The 22,303-nt window shown below is 45.1% G+C and overlaps 3 protein-coding genes across 3 annotated transcripts; 2 read left to right on the top strand and 1 right to left on the bottom strand.

Annotated features, from left to right (window-relative positions):
* The first annotated feature begins 9,461 nt into the window (after positions 1-9,461).
* On the top strand, positions 9,462-14,155 carry dnal1 (dynein, axonemal, light chain 1). Its single transcript, XM_070920494.1, has 8 exons — positions 9,462-9,472; positions 9,953-9,991; positions 10,248-10,357; positions 11,096-11,151; positions 11,253-11,308; positions 11,449-11,575; positions 12,613-12,753; positions 12,890-14,155. Exons 1-8 carry the CDS (start codon positions 9,470-9,472, stop codon positions 12,937-12,939), a joined length of 582 nt encoding a protein of 193 aa, XP_070776595.1. The 5' UTR covers positions 9,462-9,469; the 3' UTR covers positions 12,940-14,155.
* A 565-nt stretch (positions 14,156-14,720) lies between these two features.
* Positions 14,721-18,565, top strand: tedc1 (tubulin epsilon and delta complex 1). The gene is made up of 8 exons (XM_070920822.1): positions 14,721-14,996; positions 15,432-15,510; positions 15,822-16,057; positions 16,142-16,276; positions 16,613-16,675; positions 16,901-16,987; positions 17,197-17,340; positions 18,108-18,565. The coding sequence occupies exons 1-8, from the start codon at positions 14,853-14,855 to the stop codon at positions 18,456-18,458; spliced, it is 1,239 nt and encodes a 412-aa protein (XP_070776923.1). The 5' UTR covers positions 14,721-14,852; the 3' UTR covers positions 18,459-18,565.
* A 1,290-nt stretch (positions 18,566-19,855) lies between these two features.
* pth2 (parathyroid hormone 2) lies at positions 19,856-22,303 on the bottom strand. The gene is made up of 4 exons (XM_070921013.1): positions 22,288-22,303; positions 21,474-21,578; positions 21,120-21,299; positions 19,856-20,207 (listed from the first exon to the last, which is right to left on the bottom strand). The coding sequence occupies exons 2-4, from the start codon at positions 21,575-21,577 to the stop codon at positions 20,030-20,032; spliced, it is 462 nt and encodes a 153-aa protein (XP_070777114.1). The 5' UTR covers position 21,578; positions 22,288-22,303; the 3' UTR covers positions 19,856-20,029.

Genomic DNA, 22,303 nt, shown 5'->3' on the forward strand with positions numbered 1-22,303 from the left:
CTGCACTGTGCCGGCACACACATAGAAACAAGTGTGGTGGTGTGCGGGCTGCTGCTGCACCTCTGGAGGACGACTCTCTCTCTCTCTCTCTCTCTCTCTCTCTCTCTCTCTCTCTCTCTCTCTCTCTCTCTCTGTATGTGTGTGTGTGTGTGTGTGTGTGTGTGTGTGAGCGCGCGTGTCCTTTGGTGTAAATGTCCTCCAACTAATAAGTGAAGATTTTGGGCAAACACGCCAAGAAAACACCGGTGGAGATAGGAGGATCAGACTTTGTGACAGGCGCCAAAATAAGAGTTAGGTGACAATAGTGTCAAATCAGTGCTCCAATTGGTACCAAATTGAGCCTGTTACAGTAGAATATATGTTTCCTTTCTAGTTATCTTTTGAGGATATAAGAAGACCATACTGACATATTCACACACAACACAGCCGGATTAAGCAAGCGGGCAAAGGTGCTACTGGTCCCAGACCGTCTGGGCCCTGAGGGGCCCTTGTTTTGCTGTGTGCTATTTAGTTTGTCTAGATTTGATTGATTGCACATTCGCCTGGTAATGGTTTGTCTGGCATACGAACTGAAATGACCCAGTGTCCTGTTTTGTCTTCACTAAGATGTTAGCACACGTTGTTAAAACACATCACAGTGGGAGAAAGCGGTGGTCAGTCAGGGCCACAGCTCTTTTTGTTTGCCCCGGGGCCCCCCCCCCTAGCCAGTAAATCCAGCCCTGGCAAGCACACACGCAGTGATAGATGGGATGTAAATATGTGACCTCTTCACCTCTTTTTATTCCTTTACTCTTGGAGACCTTAGTCTGAATACCTCTTCCTCTGGCATCATCAACCCCCCCCCCCCCCCCCCCCCCCCAGGGTGAGACAGGGTTGGGGGACAGTATGTGCCTTGTGATCCTGATGACCGACTGTAATATCTGCATGCTGAGTTGAACACACACATCCTCCTGTAATGTCTGAATGAGAGGAGTTTTTTAAAGGCAGGAAACGAAAAAATGTCATTACATGATATCTTCAATTTCAACAGTTTTATTACATTTGTTTGGATTTTGGGACTTAATGAGCAGATGGTAGTGAATAACAGGGCTAATGAATTACAATTGAATTGGACTACTCAAACAAAATGTGTTCATGCTGGCATATGTGTATTCCCAACAGAGTTTTTTTTTGCGACTAATCTTTTTTTGTTGTGGGTATCTGTTTATCACGTCTTTGGCTTGGTGTTGACCATAGAATGTTATTTAATTTATATTCTACTTCTCCTTCCAGTTTAGATTGCTATGGTAAAAGCCAAATTTCAGCCGGACAAGTAAATACACAAATAGACAGCTGGTGTGACAGGGAAAAGCATTAATATCATGAAATCAATGAGAAAAACTCACAACCCCTCATTGGAAATAGAGTGGGGACGCAAAACTCTCTAATTAAAGCGATATTCTGTCTTTAACTTACCCAGTGTCCTGTGTATTTACTCCCTGCGTACTCATATACAATTGCCGTTTTATCTGAAAGTGTGCTGCATTAGCTTCTGCTATTAATAAACTAATTCTGCATGGGGGCTAATATATAAAACCATGTTGACATGACACACAGCCACGGTCCACCCACACAGGTGTTTTCACTCTCTCTCAAACTGGCATTGGCGTCGGAGAGCCTCGTAATTTTCGCAAGTCACAGGGAAAAAAGGAAACTCGAGTTTCAGTCTGTTTGCACCTTTATTGGCACAGAGAGTTCGGTGACATCTTGGAATTCCCAGCATGACTTCACCCGACCTCGAGCTGAGCAGAGCCCAAGGTTGTTGTTCCGATGGGTGATGGTTGGTGTGGTAAACAGGGGAGACTGACCAAACACGTGGTGGTTGCGGTGTGGGTCAATGACACCAGGTTCATCTCCTGTCTCACTCACACACACACACACACACACACACACACACACTGTGTGGCCTGTGAACCTCAACGAAACCCACGTTTACTTTTCGTTCATTTAAAAAAATATATATATTTCGATGGGTATTAAGCAGTCATTTGTAAAACGGCTATTCATTGAGTTTTATTGTTTGCCGTTCATCCTAGTGTGAAAATCCACTTTTTCACTGGGAACATTAGCACATTAGAGATAAGTCACGGCGAGTTAGTGAACAGTCACAATGACCAAAACCCACAGAGGAATCATGTAATGTTCCTTTAAATTTCACAAGCGGTAGGAGGGCGGAGCCCATTTTATTTGCTGTGCCCTCGGTAATGTCCAAACCCAATCCCAACTTTGAACTATCTATGTACCAATCCGAACATCCATTGACCGCCACGTAACTCATCTTGCAAGGACAATGTATTCGCGTGACGAGGTTCTCACCCCTCAAGAAGCCAGACCTGCCCCCAGCAGGAGTTCATAGTGTCATAAGCTCGATGGCTGTCCATGAGGGGGCAGCAGTGTACAACATTCTGGCTCATGAGCGGCCGTCACCTCCGCTGGGCACTTCATGTCAAGTCTTCCTCCTGTAGATCCCTGCGGTAAGGACTCAGCCCATATGGTACACTACCTGATCGCCCCCCATGCGCCAGTGGAGAGTCAATAGCAACAATTATTGTGGTCAACTTACTTTTTTTTTTTACCCCCGATATACGTGATAATCATGTGATCAAAGTTCAACACAAATGAGCAAGCTCCATCCACTGTTAAAGGTGGTGTTGATGGGGTTGGAAGATTTAAAAAAAAAAAAAAAAAAAGCTAATAAGTGGAACACTATTACTACATCAGTTCAGTCTCCACTGTAGATTATCTTTATGGTCGCCACGTCTTGCTCCTCTGCAGGTTTGGAGCTGTTCAGCTCATCATTTCCTGTCGCGAAGAGGCTGGAGTTGACTTTAAGGACCCATTCTGTGATCCTCTGGTCAGTGTAGTACTCTTCCTCACCGTCCTCCTTCAGCCTCTCCGGACGACCTTTGTCTTCCGAGCCCTCAGATTCTGTTTCAATAGCCGAGTCATCCGAGCAGAAATCTCTTTGTTGCCTTGCTTGATGCCTGACTGGCGTCATTGCGCCGCCGCCATTGGCACCGGGATCACCCGCGTCGCTCTTCTTTTGTCGCGCCGGAGGGCCCGCCGGTGCCGGGGTCGATGCTGCAGCCGGCCGACCATCAAAGGTCCGTTTAATCAGTCTGCTGCAAGTCTGCGAATCCTGGGCGGCTGCTTTGTTTCCTGCTGCGACAGCAACGCTGATTTTATGACGTCTGTTAGACTCCCGCTTCACTTTCCCACACTGCGTAACCAACACATGCAACACTGCATTCTCCGACATCGCGTTGCCAATTGGTAAGCGGGTGCTGTGCCCTTTTGGTTTGGCCGACTTCTTTCCGTGTGCTGGTGGAGCGTCAGTGCATTCCGCTTTGCCAGAGATGGCTCTTGATGCGCTGATAGGTGGTAGAGGGATGCCTGTCGCTTGTCTTGGTCTAGGCCGACCCACGGGAGGTTTCGACTTCGTCAGGGCGCGCTCAGAGTCGTCTGACTTCGCAGCTGCTTGGAGACAAACGGGTGTTTTGATGTCTGCAGCAGTTGGCCTGTCAATCCGTTGGACGCCGATACCCAAAGATCGACCTTTCCTTTCAGGGACATTCAGTCCCCATCGCCCGGACCTCCTGCTCCTGTTTAAATCTGAGCGATCCTGCTCGTTGTGAAGAGCTGTCTGCGAACTCTTCATAGCTTCGACAGCTCGCTGCATCGTCTGTCAGGAAAACTGATCCATGTTTGACGCACATGGACCCACTTGACTGTCAACCTTCTTTTATACTGCCTGTCCCTTCAAGACCCCGCCCACTACACACACACACACACACACACACACACACACCAACACAACCCTGAGCAGTCACTTGATCTGTAACATTATCCTTTATCTGTAAGGACCCAAACTCTTTCACAGTTGATGAAGAGCCATGCATCACCAACCCCCAGGAGAACCATACTTCTTTTAATAAGTCTTTCTCCATTCGGGTGGCTTTAAAACGCTCGCAGAAGAAGAAGAAGAAGAAGAACAACAACAACTTTGCTAACAAAGCCAAACATCAAGCAAGGCCTCTTGCTCGGTCACTCCCTCTTTTCCTCTTCTGAGCCTCCCCCGTCCTCTTTGTCTCTGCCACGATGCCCGTACGGAGAATACCGAGCTAGACCCATGTGCGACGTAGTGCTGGATTTATGTTTGGTTGCCGCTTGGTGCAATAAAATATGATTAACGGTGGCTGTAGAGCCAACGCGCAGCCAGCTGGATGCAGCCTAAAAGACACTTTCTGTCCTTACTCTTGTGTGCAGCCTTTACAGACTGATGCTCTGTTGGATAGGCAGAAAACCGGTCGCTCGTTTTTTCCATTTGATCTACGTTTGTTCTTTTTTCTTCTTCTAACTTTTCATGACTTTTTTTCTGGGAAAAGATGGCCCACCCACTTTTGGCCACTGTATCGGAGCTGTTATTTTAAGGTAAAATGGTTACGTAACACTCCTTTAAAGTCTGTTTCTTGCGTGCATTTCCTGTCGTGCTGTCCCCCATGGCTAGCCAAGCGTTGTCCAATACCAACACCTCTAAAAGCTCACTAAGTAACGAGCCGTGTCTCGTTTGTTTAAATCTGTACATGAACAGAAATGCTAAAACCATAACTCTTCAGGGGAGTTATGTGCTTCAGTTGTTTCTTGACGAACAACAATTTATCCAACATACAACATACATCCGTTCTATTGCGAAGCGCACAGGTTGCCAGATACTGTCGGTGAGAACAGGTTTTGTGTACTCTGCAGGCACGATTGTACCAAACCTGGCAACCTCACATGACTTCCAGCATGTAACTCCCCCTAAACAACACCTTTTTCTGTTTGAGTACGGATTAAACAAACTAGATGGAAAGTGGTCATTAATGAGCATTTCATTGTCCACGTTTTCTTCGGCGAATGTCATTCATTTGACCAGACCAAACAGTCTTCCAAACATGCGCCTCCTGTAAAATATTCACCGCTGATGGTATCTGATCGGTCACTGTGGCTGTATAGGACGAGGTCTTTGGAGCAGGAAATGACTGGTGTGTACTGCAAACCTAAACCTGAGGTTTCAGTTTCAAGTCACGTTTCTCTGTTTAAGAGCTCCTCAGTGACTTCATCCAAATCCACTTCCTGATCATTTAATTACAGCTCTCAAATGGGGAGAGGGAGGAGGGGATTATTTGGCAGCTGTCGCAGACCCTGTGCACTTCTTGCAGCACACACTGATTGGAATTGATGGGGGAAAAATAAATAAAATATCGATCAAATATCATTTTGACAGGAAACCACCGCATGCTAGATGTCACGACATCATTGTCTGCCTCAAATGGTCTTTGCAAAGTACTGCACATCCAAAACGACCGCCACTCAGCGGAGATAGCATCTCGCCCCTTCACTTTGTTTGGACGCGTGCGTCACCAAACATGCGGCCGTTGTGCACAACAATGCGTCTGAGACGGCCGTCAGCTCTAGAGTTGCAGTTGGACGTATTATGAGCTGTGTGTGTTTTGGTCTGTGACACCATACACCAGCCCGCTGGCCATGGTGAGCTCACTTCTTCCACTGACGGCCAGTGAGGGATGTATATGTGTGTGTGTGTGTGTGTGTGTGTGTGTGTGATGGGAGGGGAGTTCAAAATTCAGCGGAGGCTCATCTTAATTCCCAAATTTGATTCCTGGATGAAATTCATTTCATTAAATGCATTATGAGCATATACAGTAGAGACCCAAACCCTTCATTAGAGTCAATAATATTGCTCTACTACCGCTGCTAAAATAATGCATATGTATATGGAAATGTATTGAAATGTCAAGAACAAGAAAAGTCCCTACTGACACATTTCTCATCAGTCTCATTAATGCGTAAAGTAAGTAGAATGAGATCTATTCTTGAGCTATTCTTGGTAGGCTGTCGTCCGGATGTAGTGACTCTTTAGCACAGGAGAACATTCTATCATGAGAATGAAATAAGCTGTCTTTGGCATAATAGCTCCAACTCCCCGGTGTGTGGCATTAAAGAGATATCAACAAACAAACAAAAAAAACCTATTGTAAAATGTTCTGCTCTGTTTATTCCTCCCATGAAAGGCAACTTTCAAATTATTCCGATGGCGTACCTATTTGTTTGTAGAAACATCTGACAATCCTAGTGAAAGCTAGCGCCATGTATCAGAATCAGGTTCATTGACAAGCAGACTTTTACGAATGGAACTTGCAGAGGTATTTCGGTGCATAACAATAAACAGAGTAAGGTAAAAAAAAATTAAAAAAAGCAAAGTACTGCAAAACTCAAGAAAAAGTTACAATAGAAACTATGAAAAATATAAAGGTACATTTAGAATATATCTGTTTTGATGATGATGATGAAAAGAGCCGTACGGTGTTTGAAAGAAGGAGGATGGAATGTGCAAAATACTGACCAACGAACTTTTGTTGTCTTAACTTTTAATGTATTTTATTACATAATACAGGCACCTGGAGCCAAACCCCACACAACAGGGCTTACATGGGACTTGCTTGACAAATAATCTTTCCAACGGTCTATTATACCCGAGGAAACTTGGTCACAAACAAATAGGTGTGCATGGCTCTTCTTAGCTATCCAGTCGCCATCCAAGACGGAAAGTGTGTTTTTACAGTCCATTCTTACACGTTTACATACTAGTGTGAAAACGGTTAACATGACACAAAATGATTGTAAATTAGACAGGAACTCTCTCATGGAAGGGGTGGGGGGGGGGTGGGGGGGTCAGGCATGCAAAAAGGTTATTTCCCACGTGTGTTGCAAGAGAGGATGTAAGGTGTGGGGGTTGGACAGGGCTGACTGGCCCTGTTGTATTCCTACATCTGTAGCTAGTATGTATAGTGAACATGTACAGTTTTGTATCGCATCACTGGAATTACTTTAGTTTCATTTTGTGCGCTTGGAACAAATAAAGCCCACTGAAGCGTATTACAGCATTTCTGATTAATCTTTAAAAAAGATTTATGTATGTCCCCCGAAAGTCACCTTTTCGGATATTTTCAGATTCGGGATTTTGTGAGGAAAATCTTGAAAAGCTCTGCTAGATAATATACTGGAGACCAACGTCCACAAGAAAGGCGTTGTTTCCCATCCACACAACCTAATCACAAACACCATCTCAAGGACTGTCAGCAAGACAGCGTGGGGGGGGGGGACTGATTTGGACTGCGGTTTTCAGGATGACGAGTGGGACGAGGTCTTGGGCAGAATCCACTCTTCCTCCATCCGCGCCCAGGCACAGTCTCATCCATCGAACGCACTGGACTAAGGTCAGGCTTTGGTTAGCTACTCCCCTCTCTAGCTTCCAGAAGGATGCCCTGCTCTTTTCCACCCTAATCGCCAGACGGTTTGATTCTCGAGGGCCGGAAGTCTACTCAACCACCATCTCGTATACGCTGGATGAGAGATTTAATGAGCTGCTTGCATCTTGAAAACATTAGATATACACGACACGAGACATTTCATTCTATTTGGGACCCATTTATTTCCACTCTTCCCCTCTCTGATCGCTAGCGAGCTCTTTCCCCTACTGACTCCTCAAGTCTGACTCACTCTCGACTATCCTCATGTACCTAAACCAACCAACCTCACACCACAGATACCCCCCCCCCCTTTTTTTCCCCCTTTGCTTTTGCTTAAGGTGTGCGTAGGGAGGGGATTCTTACATGTCAAACCTTTATCAACTGTTAGCTCCTATCTTTGTCATTTCCATGAAAACAATGAAACAAAGTTCATAATGATAGTAATAATAAAGTGGCCAGCAAGATCATTGACGTTAAACCGGACAGATCTGTCTCAGGATATTTTACAGTGCCCTCTGATTCCTTTTTTATCTCTCAGGCCACCACACTGTTAAATACCCACGATGACCCGGCTGCTGGTTATTTGATGGCTAAACGTACTCTTGGTTTCTTGGTGTCACGTGATGTACTCACGCTTTATGTGTTTGGTCGTGTTTTATGTACCTTAGTCTGCGTGGTTCCATGTTTTAACCTGGCCACAAGGACGATGCCCCCTCTGGCACAGAAGGCTCCAAGCTGAGGGCAGTGGTAATGGAATCTTAGTTTATGCTGAATAGACAAATAAATACATAAAACATACTAGAAAGACAATAGTGATACATATTGTATACCCGTCGTTCGTGTTGTTTTAGGTGGCTGTGTAATGAGATGTGTACGAATGAGTGCATTCAGGTGGATTAACTGTTGTTGCACATGCATGTTGGTAAAGAACAGTTTTGAAAACGTGAACTCAGTATGGAGAAATGTGTGCAACCCGTTGCAAAAAAGTAATGTATGTTTACATTCCTGTACATCAAGAGTTTTTTTTTTTTTTTTATTGGAATAACAATCAAGAATGAAATGAAATCTCCGCAGTGGATTCAAGTCAAGGACTTTCAAGGTTAAAGTCCTACAGACTTGAATTCAAGTCGAACAGACGTTGGTGCAATACTAATGTTTTGTCACTGGAGGGCGGTATTGCCTTTGCCAGGCTGCATAAAGGGGACGCTCGTCCAGCCTCAGTTTGCAGGCACAGAAAGTCAAGGGGAGGGATGAAAACACAGAAAAGACAAACAACACCAAAAGCCATGGCTAGTTTGTTTGTTTTTATGCAATCATATATCAGGTCTGTATTCATACAGGCAGGCACAGGCTAATGAGGGGTGGATATTAGTAGCATTAGACTGTTTGTATCTGTGGGGGCATCCCAATGGGACGATGGGCATGCTTTATTTTTGGCCTTTTCCATCCAAGTTCCTCGCATCGGCCCTCCAGGGACCCCTCTCCTGCCCCCATGCTGTCGGTGCCTCATTCCAGATGTTTTGGATCTGGATATTGTCCCCCCCCAGATCCATGTTCTTTACATGTTTACAACCCAGCTATAATTTTGTCATCCTGCTCACTATTACTACTATTACTATTTAATCTATTGCATGTCTGTCCGTCCTGGGATCCCTCCTCTGTTGCTCTCCCTGAGGTTTCTAGGGTTCTAGGGTTTTTAAGGAGTTTTTCATTCTCTGAATCGAGGGTCTGAGGACACACGGTGTCGTATGCTGTGCAGATCTTAAAGCCCTTGAGGCTCATTTGCGATTTGTGGTATTGGCCTTTATGAACAAAACTGACTCGACTTCTTGCCTAGGTGGGGCTCCTTTGTCATTGTCAACAATTGCACAGTGTGATAACATAAATGATCTGAACTTTAATCCACTTGATCTGCGAGGTAAACGTGCGATAATGGCAATAACACAGCCACTTATACTTTAGTGTAAAACAATAATAACGTAAGTAACCTAAGTTGTCATCTTGCAGTTAAGATTTTGTTTTCTAAACTGGGTCAAGCCCCGTCAGTTACACTGCGCAGGCGCAGCTTGCAAGGCTGCACGTCGGTGCCATAGCAACCAGAGCAGACATCAACCACCAAGATGGTGAGTGTTTGTGCCGTCGGTCCATTTCTAATGTCGCTGTTCGGTGTTTCCTCGCGAATGTAGACGGTCTTGGCCGTAACCACCTACGCGGACACGTCGTAACTCCGCGTGTGAGCGCTGTCGTTGACCTTACGTGCAACGCTGTCGCCGCCGTGAGCTAAGTGGGCTAACTCTAATTAGCTAGTTCGCTAACGCCCCGTGTCAACTAGCGTTAAATAGCCGGCTAACGTCAACTCTGTCCCGGACGCGCCTGTACGCCTCGTTGCCCAGCTCGCTCACAATGGCGTGTCTAGCAGCCAAAACATCAAAATGAAAAATTATAGTGCATATTCAAAGCCCGTATCTCAGTAAAAAGAAAAAAAGAAAAAAAAGAAAGAAGTGTGTTTAATGTTGTAGCGTTACTGTTGCTAGCTTGTCTGCTATTTTGCCAGCACACCCAGCCCTCTCCCTGTCTCACTGAATGTCATGTAATGTCTCCAGGCCAAAGCAACGACTGTGAAAGAGGCCCTGGCCAAACTGGTGAGTGGGCACACACACACACACACACACACACACACACACACACACACACACTGACAGAACACCACGCAGAACTGTGTAAAATATGATTATTTCTCTGTGTAGAGAAAAGTATGTAGAATTAGTGACTGGAGGTGCATTTGTGTGGTTGCATTGTAGCATAGTTGTTTGTAAATGCATCTTTTAATCTCTCCCTCTCTCTCTCTGTCTTTCTGTATGTGTGTGTGTGTGTGTGTGTGTGTGTGTGTGTGGTCAGGAGGAGAAATCAGGGGAGAAAGCGAGCGAGGCTAAAGCCATAAAACTGTATGGGCAGATTCCCCCTATAGAGAAGATGGACGCCTCTCTCTCCACACTGACCAACTGCGAGTGAGTCCTGTGGCGATACAATTTCTTATTTGTGATGCACAGACTGATGGGCGTAAGTATGTTTCTGCATGCAGTCTGCAGGCACGTTGTAACCATGAGATCAACCTAGTTGAGCTCATTTATTGGATGTCTTTGCATCAAGTATAGCTGCCCTGTTCAAAGGTACATGTTGTTTTTTTTCGACGTGTACACAACAGACACATGGCTGTCTCGACTAGGCAGTACACAAAGCATTTGATCCACTATAAAGGTATGAAGTACTTTCCGCTAAAGCTGCAAATTTGGGAAATCGGTAGTAGGGATCCTCCAATGTGACCAACGACCCCTTTGACACAAGGCATTAGTTCCAATCGTAGACGGTGTACATGAAAACAGAGTGGCAGCAGTTCAGTGTTTTGTTGCACAGAAATTCACACAATCAGCGGCAGCATAATTAACAGAATACACTGACACATTTAAAGAGTGAGACCAAGTGATACGTTAACATACGACAATACGACTCACTGTCTCTAATGTGCATAAGCGCTTATAAACACCAATGAAGCACATGCGCAATTGGCTAACACTTCAGTTGATCAGTTGTGTCGATGTTTCCCCACCAAAAGTATAAAAACTGCACATAAGAGCTAACTCCAAACGGTTCACTGACTTCTCAGGGCGGGTCACCAACAATTTTAAACCTGACTACTATATAATGCTTCAAATACCTGACATGTTATTGCACTGTGTCCTGCGCAGGAAGCTGTCTCTGTCCACAAACTGCATTGAGAAAATAACCAACCTCAACGGCCTGAGTGAGTGCCGACTGCACAATCACATATGTGTAACCACGCACAAACGCGCTCACAGGTGGAAACGTGGTGTTGTAATGTGATGTTGTATCGTGTCCTTCCAGAGAACTTGAAGATATTGTCATTAGGAAGAAATAATATAAAAACCCTCACTGGGCTGGTAAGTGTTTTATTATTTCCCTCTTTTCCTTCTTGCTTGATTTTTTTTTTTTATCACTTTATCAGAGAAGTGGTTGCACATGCTAAATACATACTTTCAGTGTACTTTATTTTGCAACAGTGGTTTGTCTGTGTGTGCAGGAGGCCGTAGGGGACACATTAGAAGAGTTGTGGATCTCCTACAACTTGATAGAGAAACTGAAGGGAATCCAATGCATGAAGAACCTGAGAGTCCTCTACATGTCCAACAACCTGGTCAAAGAATGGGGTAAGTGAATGAATGGGCTGGTCACACTTCTGACTCGGAGGTCAAAGGTCAAAAAACGTTTTTGGCCATAACTCAGGAATTGATGCGGTAATTATGACAACAGTTTCACTCAGATGTTAAATGGGATACAACAACGATGAGTGATGACATTTTGTACCCAAAAGGTCAGAGGTCAACTTAAGTGTGACATCATAATGTCCTGTTTTGGCCATTATTCATCACCATATCTCAGGAACAGAAGGGGAGATGGTGACCCTGTTTCACAGCTGGTCGGACACTGAACAGGTGACACTTTTGACTCAGAGGTCAAAGCTCAGTGTGACCTCAAAATAAGTTTTTAGCCATAATTCAAGAATTGGACGACACAGTATGGGCATTCCTCCATCTCGTCCATTCTGCCTTTCACTTCCTGCCTCATTCTGAGTCATCGGAATCACGCGACCACAAACAACGCGTTGGAGCGCGCCGAGCTAATCGTGGTCCTGTGAGTTCCACCAACCGCTCATGGAGGCTTCGCATCTAAATATGCCAGGAGAAAACAAAAGCTCCACATTTTGTGTAGCTATACTCCATCTTTACATAGTAATCAAGTACATGTGTACCTGTTCAGCCAGTACATCTATGATAATCCTTCATTAATGTATATCAACAATGTATATTCACTGGAATCATACATATGCATCCTCAATATAGGGAAAACTTCCTTTTAGCCAGACTTTTTATTGAATCCCTCCCAAGTCTTCACTACATATATTATATTAGTCTGGACAGACATGGATGTAAACTGCAACTTGACCGTCTGACACTGCAAGCTCTAGCTGCATTTTCAGCTGGAAGCACAGTACCCTCTTCAAATTTTGTGGGGAGGAAAGTCCTTATCACGAATCAATGTGTCTCACAATGTAAAAAGCTTGATTGAGGCCAGTAAATGTTTCTGACTTCTAACTTAAGTCAATGTGCTGTTGATTTGTCGGCGTTGAAGTGCTCGATGTGGCGCTGTGTAATTTGGTCCATGGTGACTTTTCTGTGCGGTGCAGGAGAGTTTGTGAGGCTTGCTGACCTGCCATGCCTTGCGGACCTGGTGTTTGTTGGAAATCCTCTGGAGGAGAAGCATTCAGCTGAGGCGACCTGGATGGATGAAGCCTCTAAAAGACTACCTAACCTGAAGAAACTAGATGGTAAGAGTGTTTCAGCAGCAATGTGTGCAAGAACGACTACTAGAAAATTCATATTTCCCCCATTATAAGTACCAAATGACGTATTTCTGTCTCTGAAGTTTATTAGGAAATTATTGACCGTAAATGTTGTTTCCAGGAACCCCCGTCATCAAACAGGAGGAGGACGAAGGGGATGGAGAGAGCTGAGAGGCGTGACAATCGGCAAAGCTCACAACCCGCTTCCCTAAGGATCTTCCCCGTTTTTTTAAAGTTTTTTGTGGTTTGTCATGGTGCTGTTCTTTATACATATATAAGGATTTTTACAAGAGCATAGACTTTGTTGTGGACCGACAAGCACAAAACAACCTGTTAAATTGACAATACTTCAGGACTTGTGGGTTTGGGACCAGAGAGGGGTTTTGATGAGACCTCATACTGTTAAGTGGAACTACATGATAAGCACATTTTCCTAATTATGGTGTTTTTACTGTTGAACTATGAAGGATATTGAAGCTAATACTAATTGTTCTTGTTAACTGACAATTGACTGCGGGGACGGGTGGTACAGTGCCATTCGTGGGCCGAAAACACAAAAGTTTTAATGTTATCTTAGAGTGTCCTTGATTTATACGCCTCTCTATGTTCTTCTAGCAAGAACTAAAGCACAGTGTAGCGCGCGCGCACACACACACACACACACACACACACACACACACACACACCCACTAGTGAGCAGAGACATTTGTGTGGACTAGATGTTGATCAGGTAGTTCTATTAGCTCCAAGCTCCTGGACCTTCTCTAGCGTAATAGGAGCTGGCTGTAAACACCTAACACTGTCCTCCCTCCATAATATCACCATGGAGAGAGAGAATAAAGCTAAAGAGTAGCTGGATTATGCCACATTTGCCTCACATCGGAACAATTGGTTACATTTTAGTGTCAGCCACGAAATGAGAAACAGTTGCATCTTGCCGTGGTACTAAGACAACACACTGTTTTTCCTAGTTGTGATCAGACTTCAGGAATTCACTGAAATCAGGGTCTATTACCATCCTCAGACTTCTCAGGTAGCAAGTCGTGACGTACTGTCCTTCTCATGTGACATGAAGGAGAGGACTGTGGAGCCAACATGGCCGAGAGTGAAAACTTACACGACCAACGTACACAAGCTGCCGTGTTTGGCCCTGTGTTGCTTGACGTCTTCCCGGCTGTACAAGACTGAGGTCACGTAGCGGATGTCTAAACTCGCTTATTTAATTAGAATTGAAGGGCGGAAACTAGTTTGAGGTTCGTGTCGGATCTGTCGTTTCCACATTGTTCCTGCTCTTTGTGATGCGGTACCAAGGTTAATGCATGTATTCATGCTCGAGGTCATTGTAAGAACGTTGAAATGAACATGCAGTTGTGAGATGTTTATGGTTTTTAAATGCTTTTAATATTTGAAATAAATCCTCTTGAAGTATGTTGGAACCTTGTCACAATATAACGATAATCTCGGTGATGTATGATAATGCAGCATAGACTAATTAGTCATTGGACCAACAGATACAAACTCTCACGTTATAACAAGATATTTTCACGTTATAACAGGTACTTTCACGTTATTACGTCATACAAACTTATCACGCCATAATGAGACTTTTCTTGTTGTTATAACAATATACAATTGAACTTGTTATAGCGTGATAGTTTGTATGTTGTAATGACGTGAAAATATCTCCTTATGGCGTGAAAAACAACATTTCCACATTATAACGTGATTCTGACGCGCCTCTCTTTTTCTGGCGTGTCAGCGATACGCTTCCGTAAAACCAACAGCAACAAAAAACCAAACGCACCAATGAAAAGTAAGTCCGACCAACCACTTTCAGAATCACATTTGTAATTGGCCAACGTAGGTGTCAATCACCCTTTCGTCATTCGCTTCCTTGGCAACAGACCTCGTACCCGGAAGCTGTCGCCCTCCTCGCCGCGAAATATCAACAGCCCAGCTCCAGAGAAGCGGAGGTGTCTTTGGAAGTCGCTCTCTGAACGTGAAAGCGTCTCCGCTGGACTGGAGTGTGACAGCCGGCAACATAGACTGTGTGGTCACGGGCGTTGTGGCGCGCCGTGGCTGTAATGCAGCGGGGTAAAGCGGCTGCGAGTGTCGAAGTGCGGCAGGTGATCGGAGCTTTGTGCAGACTGCTGGCGGCCGTCGGCCTGGAAGCTGTCCCCGCGCCGGAGACCTTCAGGCGGGCTAAATTCGGCGGGGGACTCGAGGTGGTACGTTCATCGTCTCGTTGTCCACTTGAAGTACTTGAAGTATTTTAAGGTGCTTGAACTTCACTATTTCCACTTTATGCTACTTTCTTTCTACTTTCAAAATATTGTACTTTTCGTTCTACTGCATTTATTTGACAGCGTTAGTTACTTGGTGCAGAATAAATCACTACATATATAACTGTTTTCTGTCATGACTTGCCCCTGTTACATAATAGCCAAACAAGTCACTATTACAGACTATGGGTTGGAAGGTGTCCTGGTAAAATGAGTGGTGACATTTTAATGACTTCCACTGAAAACCCTCAGTTTGATCACTGCAGGAGCAGACACTGGGATAACAATAAAATCAACTCTGTGTATATATATATATATATATATATATGTACATATTGACATGCTGTACAGACGTCTTTCTTGCTTGCTGTCGCTTTCCAGGAGGATCAGTTTTGGCAGCTCCTCGCCAGCATCCTTCAGGCAGCTGGCATTGTTTCCCCCAGCGCACAGCTAGGAGGAGGTCAGTAAGATTATTATTATTATTATTATTAAAACGTCCCATGAGACAAAACACATATGTAAATCCCCAAAAACCAACAACACATATGATGTGGACAGCAGACTTTTTGTCTCTTTGTCTCCATGTTGTGTTTTTGTAGTGTTTTTTTTTTTGGTTCACAACCTGTATGATCATGCACCCACTCCGCACACAACCTTATCTGACTCCAATGTTGACCGGCGCTCCTCGAAGGGATGAAAACGGTCGGCTGGACTTGCTGCTGGTGGCTGAATGCGCTCTCTCTCTCTCTCTCTCTCTGTCTGCGTATCTAGCCTCAGAGAACAGGAAGCTGTCGGCTGCGGGTCTCTGGCAGACTGGCTACCACGCTGACTGGGTGTGCGGGAGGGAGGGAGGAGGAGGAGGAGGAGAAGGAGAAGAACAGGGGAGCCCCTCCAGCAGACACCTCCTCCTGGCTCTGGGCTGGCTGCTCGCTACGGGAACACTGGAGAAGCTGCTGGCACAGCGAGTACAGCAACTGGACAAAACGCTCCTCACACCTGTGCCACTGGTATACCAGCACATTATACTGGTAAACCTGATTCTAATTTGCATTTGTATACTTTCACATGTCTGATCTCTCTCACTCTGTTAGATCCCTCAGCTTTCCAGTGAGCTCCGGTTGGACTTTGCATCTCTGAGGAAACTTCAGTGGCTGATGGGCTGTCTGAGAAACCAGGGGCGGACCCTGCAGTCCATGCAAGAGGAGCGAACCCGCTTGCTCCACGCCGTGAGAAAACCCCCTCTTTTCCAACTTCCATCCATCCTTTATTTGTCCGTCGCTGCGATGGAACAGTTCAGCAAATGAGACGTTTTGGAGCGTAATTGCAGGAAGAGTCTCTATTCCAAACGAATAGAGCACAATGACCCTTTCTCCTCAACAATGTGAACTTCCCACAGGACAGAATAGGCACACTAATGTGTGCGTTGAATCCGTTGGGTTACTGTCAAGCATTTTCATGCATAAAATTGGAAAATGTTTATAAGACACCCAATTTCAGTGAGTGAAATATTTATTGGAATAAGCTGTATTCACGTCTGACCAAGGGATCCACGTTTATCTCAGGTTTTATCTGCCGGCCTCCCCTCGTCTGTAACCCCCCATCAAAGATCAACTGCGCTAACGGAGGTAAGTGTGTTTGTGCTGTCATTAAAATCAATTGCTAATATTATGCTCTGCCTATAGTTGTGTAGCATAGTTACAGTTTGATTTCCTGTCTGTTTACAACTGAGGGTTCATTTTGTATCTTATTTGTCTGTCTTTTACTAATCATTTTGGTTTGTAAATGTCAACATTTGCAACATTTTACTAATAATTTGTGTGTGTGTGTGTGTGTGTGTGTGTGTGTTGTAGGACTGTGTTTGTGTGCGGCAGCTCTGTGACCTCCTAGAAGCATATCGGAACTGGAAACAGGTGGAGAAAGTCTTCTGGACCTGGATGGTGAGTTAGACACGACAACACGCAGGAAGTTAGGCAGAAGTGAGTTCCAACATTATGGTTCATAACACTTTATTAAAAACAGTTAGGTGTACATCCCTGGCTTCCTGCCGTGAGAAAATGATGTCAAATTGTGAATTTTTGTATTGCTACCGGCCTCTCAGCGTCGCCAGGAAATGTAATGCGAAGTGTGTGTGTGTGTGTGTGTGTAGGACAGCGTGGTGGACTGCCATCTGACCGATCCTGTTGTCGAGAAGCCCACGCGCGCGCCTGGTGGGAGCGCACGAGCGTGTCACCACGGAAACCGGGGGCTGGAGAAACTGGAGGACGTGCTATTGAGACTGCCCACAGGACAGGTGTGCAACACACACACACACACACACACACACACACACACACACACACACACACACAAGGTGTTCATTCCTACACAGGTCGTTACCGAGTGGTTTGGGTCCGACTTCAGTGATCCTCGTGGAGAAATGCAGTTTCCACCAAGCACCAACAATATGTCGTACGTACTGAGTCATATTCGGTCTTAAAGGGTCATTCTGGTATTTTTAAACCTGGGCCCTATTTCTTTTCAAATTACAAACAATTTCCGGGTCTAAATGTTATCTGCTGCCCCTTATTAAAAGCTCTTACTATAACCATGTGCACCAGAGCTCATCTCTTCCGGATCCTGAGCCACGGAGGGGTTGGTACGGAGCCGGGCTAGCTCTTTGTCTCCAGTCATAGTGCTAAGCTAGGCTAACCACATCCTGACTCCAGCTCCGTAAAAAAAGAGTTCTTTTGAATGATTTGCTGCGAGTTCCAGACCATTAAATATTAAGGAAAGTGCAATTGATGTTATGTTAAGTTATGTTTTGGTGTACAGCGCAATAGAAACATTAGGATAGGAGCAATTGGCCACCATTTCTAGCGCCGTGGGGTAACGTTATGTTACCACAGCCATACATGAACTCTGTAAAATCGTCTAAAACATCTTGATTTAAATCAGGAACCGATGACCCCATATTAGATGTTGGTACTTCACTTTCTACTTTTTCGGTGTTACATTGATTATTCCTGCTTGTAATGATATTTGTGTGTTCCTGTCTAAATGCCTCTCATCTTATGTCAGAAAGGACAGAGGAGAGGCAAGGGGGGTGCAGAGGACAGAGGAGTCAGAGGAGAGAGGTTGCAGGGCGGATCGGACACTTCCTCCCTCCCCCCACCTCTCCCCTCTCTCCCCCAGGTCTACCGAGCCAGGCTCCAGACTGAGGGGCCAGTCAGAAACAGTAGCCTCCCAGCGGAGGGGCCCGGCGGCGGGGCCGAGGCTCCGGATGAGCTCTCCGCGTCTCAGGCTGAGCAGCTGCTCCTTCGGACGGAGGCTCTGCTGCTGGAGAGGAGGGACAGGCAGAGACTGGCCAATAGGATGCAGCTGCAGGAGATGATCGGCAGGCTGGACGACCTGGTGCTGATCCCACCGTAGACTTTTCTGGATCCCGCAGCGTGGGATATGACTGATATTTGCGTGATGGAATTGTTCTGATGTTCATGAAGCTGGTTTATTCATTCAGAAATAAACACAAAATGGATTGCCGTGTTTTTTTAATTTGTCAAAGATTCACTTGACATTTGGGTGGAAACCAGATATATTTCCTGACAGTTTGTGCTTTCACAAGGAAATGAGCTTTCACCAGCTTCGGTTTGTTGTAACTGAAAATGATAATAAACCTTTTTTTGTGTCAGTTTTTAACTTCACAAAGCGCTTAACAAACCGAAGAGACAAAAGACGCCTGAAAAAAAACCCTAATCATAAAGCAGATAAATAATTCCTAATATATGCAAGCTGTCCTCAGTGTTTACGGACAAATTCAAATATATATATTTTAGACGTTTATCTAGTTCATAAAATGATGATATGGAATTAATGTCCCCGTGTCCTCGGAATGTGTACGAGTGTTTAACAGCTACATTGTTAGAGTATAGAAGAAAAGAGTAAAGAAAAAAAAAAAGAAATATGCTTGTAGGTTGAATACGGAGCTGGAGTCAGGGCATGGTTAGCCTAGCTTAGCATAAAGACTGCCAGCTGGGGGAAACAGCTAGCGTGGCTCTGTCCAAAGTGAAGGCATATGTCTACGAAGCTCACTTTAATCCGTGAACAAACAGAAATATAAATAATTCATTGAATTAAATTATTAAACACACATATATGATAAGATGTGTTTTCAGAGCTAGTTGCGCATTCACCTGCACGTGTCTAATATAGCTAGCTATCGCGCAGGTTTCCAGATACGACTGTCGAGCGCAGGTTTTGGTGTAGGACTCTACAGGCAGAATGGTACCCTGCGATGACGAGACCGCCCGCTGTGGTTCACCAAACGTAGCTCTTGCACATAACTCCCGAAACTACAAATTGTCATTTTTTTACGTTTCTTTTGTCAACGTACAGATTAAAAAACGACAAGATACAACGTAATAAGTGAGCTTTGAGGGTGGGCTTTTTACCCCTGCTTCAAGTCTTTATGCTAAGCTAGGCTAACCGCGCGCACAGACATGAGATTGGTATCAGCCTTCTCACCTCACCCTTGGAAAGAAAGGAAACGAGCGAGATGCCTCTAAGTGTGCCTCTAAAATGTGCAAATGGACCTTTTACTGGCATTCATCCAACCAATACAAACCCTTACACCCTGCTTGTAGCTGAAGTTGCATTGTGTCAAATATACGGATATACACTGATACTACTGCATGAAGTCAAACACACGCTACACTTGTCAAAAACATTTATTTATTCACCAAATTGAATTTCACTGTACTATTCCAGCAGGACCAACAAACAATCATTCATGGAATCATCTTGGACTAAAATAGTGAAAGTGCTACAATAACTCGATTTTTAATTTGTCTTAAGCGCTAATAATACAGCAGGCGTTATTGACGTTTGACGACGACACTATCTTCTTGTCTCGAGAGTGGACAGACTGAGCCGTCACCCAGAGACCTGGGGTATCCCTCCTCTAAAAGAGTTTCTGAGAAAAAGGACTGTAGAGGTCTGGGCCATCATGACGAATTAACCACCAGCAGTTTCTGCATGTAGGAGTTGAGCCACTTCTGCCTCTCCATGGAGGTGAGGAGCTTACTCTTCTCCCGGAAGGCGGCATCGTCAGCCACGACCATGTTCCTCTTCACCATGCCGGCGCCCTGGGACGACCACTCAGCAGGCCACGCCCTCTCCACGCTGGGGACACACAGAGCGAGACCTCAAAGATCAGTGACTAGCAAACAGCCCAGGTACCAGAGGCTCCACGCTGGTATCCGGCCGTGGGTTTCTATTGGTTTTGGTGTTCTCTCCCCATTTGAACCAAATCGGAGTTGACAAAGCTTGATGCAGATGCACTACTTGACTTTGGTGAAACTCCCAATAGCACCCTGAGGCCCCAAAATCTCCTCTGAGACTTCCTGTTGAAAGGAATAGTTCAAGACCAATCTTCTCATCTAACTCCCGACAGGAAGCTGCTCCCCTTAAAGGGTCACTTCCCTCAGATTACAAAAAATACACACTTTCTCATTTACATATGGCGTGGTAGTTCCCAACCTGTGCTGTGACCCCCATGGAGGTCGCAAGGCCCATCTGATGGGTTGCGAGAGGATTGAAGGATTAGCAAACACACATTTGCAAATCTTTACTTTTTTCTTGGGAAACCTCTAAAGCAATTGAAGCAATATGACTCAATTAAATTTTTTAAAAACTGCTTACAATTTATACATGTACGCCAGTTGTTGCAAGTGTTTTTTTTTTTGTTTTTTTTAAAGAGTGCTCCACAGATTTAGCATTACACTCCAATGATGTTGTAGGACTTACGGTGGACAGTCTGTTTTAAAAAACTATCAAAATCGATGCAGCAGAACCAGAGATATCTTCTTTTTTTTTTTTTTTAGTCTTCTTCCTTGTCCAAACCTGATGCCTGCATTACCCACAACGCACCTGGACCACTGACGCTTCTGTCAGAGGTTTGGGGCGTGTCATCCTAAGTAGTGGCAACTCAGAGTTGGGCCATATAACAGGTGTATAGACGGCGAGACGCGCAGCCAAACCCGTACATAAAGAGTGGTACTGCTGCAATGCACTAGTGTCACTGAATGCAGTTACCTTGCCTCTGCCCTCTCTGGGGCGAACAGCCACGCCTCCCTCATCAGTCCCGCCTTGCTGTCGGTTGCTGCCCCGAGGCCCGGCGCCGACATCATTTGAATGCTCCAGTCACGGAGAGAGATCGAGGGGAAGAGGACGTCCCAGACGTCTCGCTTAGGTCCGTCCGAATCATCAGGGCTTCTGGAATCGGACAAGATAAATCATCGGATTGCGCAGGGATATTAAAATAAGCACGACATACGGTTGGGTATCTGAGGTGCGGGTCAGCTCATTGGTCTGTTATTTTGCAACCGTTGCGCCATTAACAGTCATAGTTTGCTGCTGCTGCCTTGATGAGATTCAGTGAGTAACCACCTGAGAGGCAGTGGGGGCTGGGGGAAGCCGGACGTCAACAAGGTCGTACCCAGAATGCAAAGCAACAGGAAGGACAGTCGGGGGAGGGCGGGCAGCTCAGGCATCCTAAAATGAATGAAACTGACAGTAATACAAGTACATGTTGTAACACATTGAGTTGCGCGTTTATAATCTTCAAAATGCTTTACAATACCGAAACCCAATCAATATGATTTTTGCAATGAGAAAAAAGAATACAAAAATCTCACCTCAGGGCTACCGTGTTTGCTACCTTTTACACGTTTTATGCCAACATGTGCAAAGAGTGTTCCTTACACGGTTAGAACAGGTTCTCCGTATGCTGTCTCTCTTGCTTGGAGTCGGTTGCCCGTGGTTATTTCAGACAGTGTATTTCAAATGAAACATATCGAATCATTTCTTTGAGCGTGGGAACTTTGGGACCCTACAATGAGCCAGAAATGACTGAGGCACCCTGACCCCCCCTCCCCCCTGCACGCTGCTGTAAAGAACCTTTTTAGACCGTGCATGCATGTTCCAGACAGCCGATTCAAATGTCCTTATGAGATATGTGCCACATAAGCATAACGGCAAATCATATTTAAAACATTGCACGCATCTGGATCCAATACAGGGTCTGCAACTAAACCCAGCAACCTTTGAAAATCTCACGGTCACGAATATACATGTAAGACATACATAGGCTTCACACGTAAACTTGCAGCACAGCTCAAAGTAAAAGGAGCTCCATGCAGAGGTCGTTGGTTGTGGGATTTTTGAAAGTGGTCACCAGGCCGGTAGGTGGCCGGCTTCTTACCTGCTTCTCAGGTGGA

The sequence above is a fragment of the Enoplosus armatus genome, chromosome 15 (assembly GCF_043641665.1).
Source record: "Enoplosus armatus isolate fEnoArm2 chromosome 15, fEnoArm2.hap1, whole genome shotgun sequence".
Lineage (NCBI taxonomy): Eukaryota > Metazoa > Chordata > Actinopteri > Centrarchiformes > Enoplosidae > Enoplosus > Enoplosus armatus.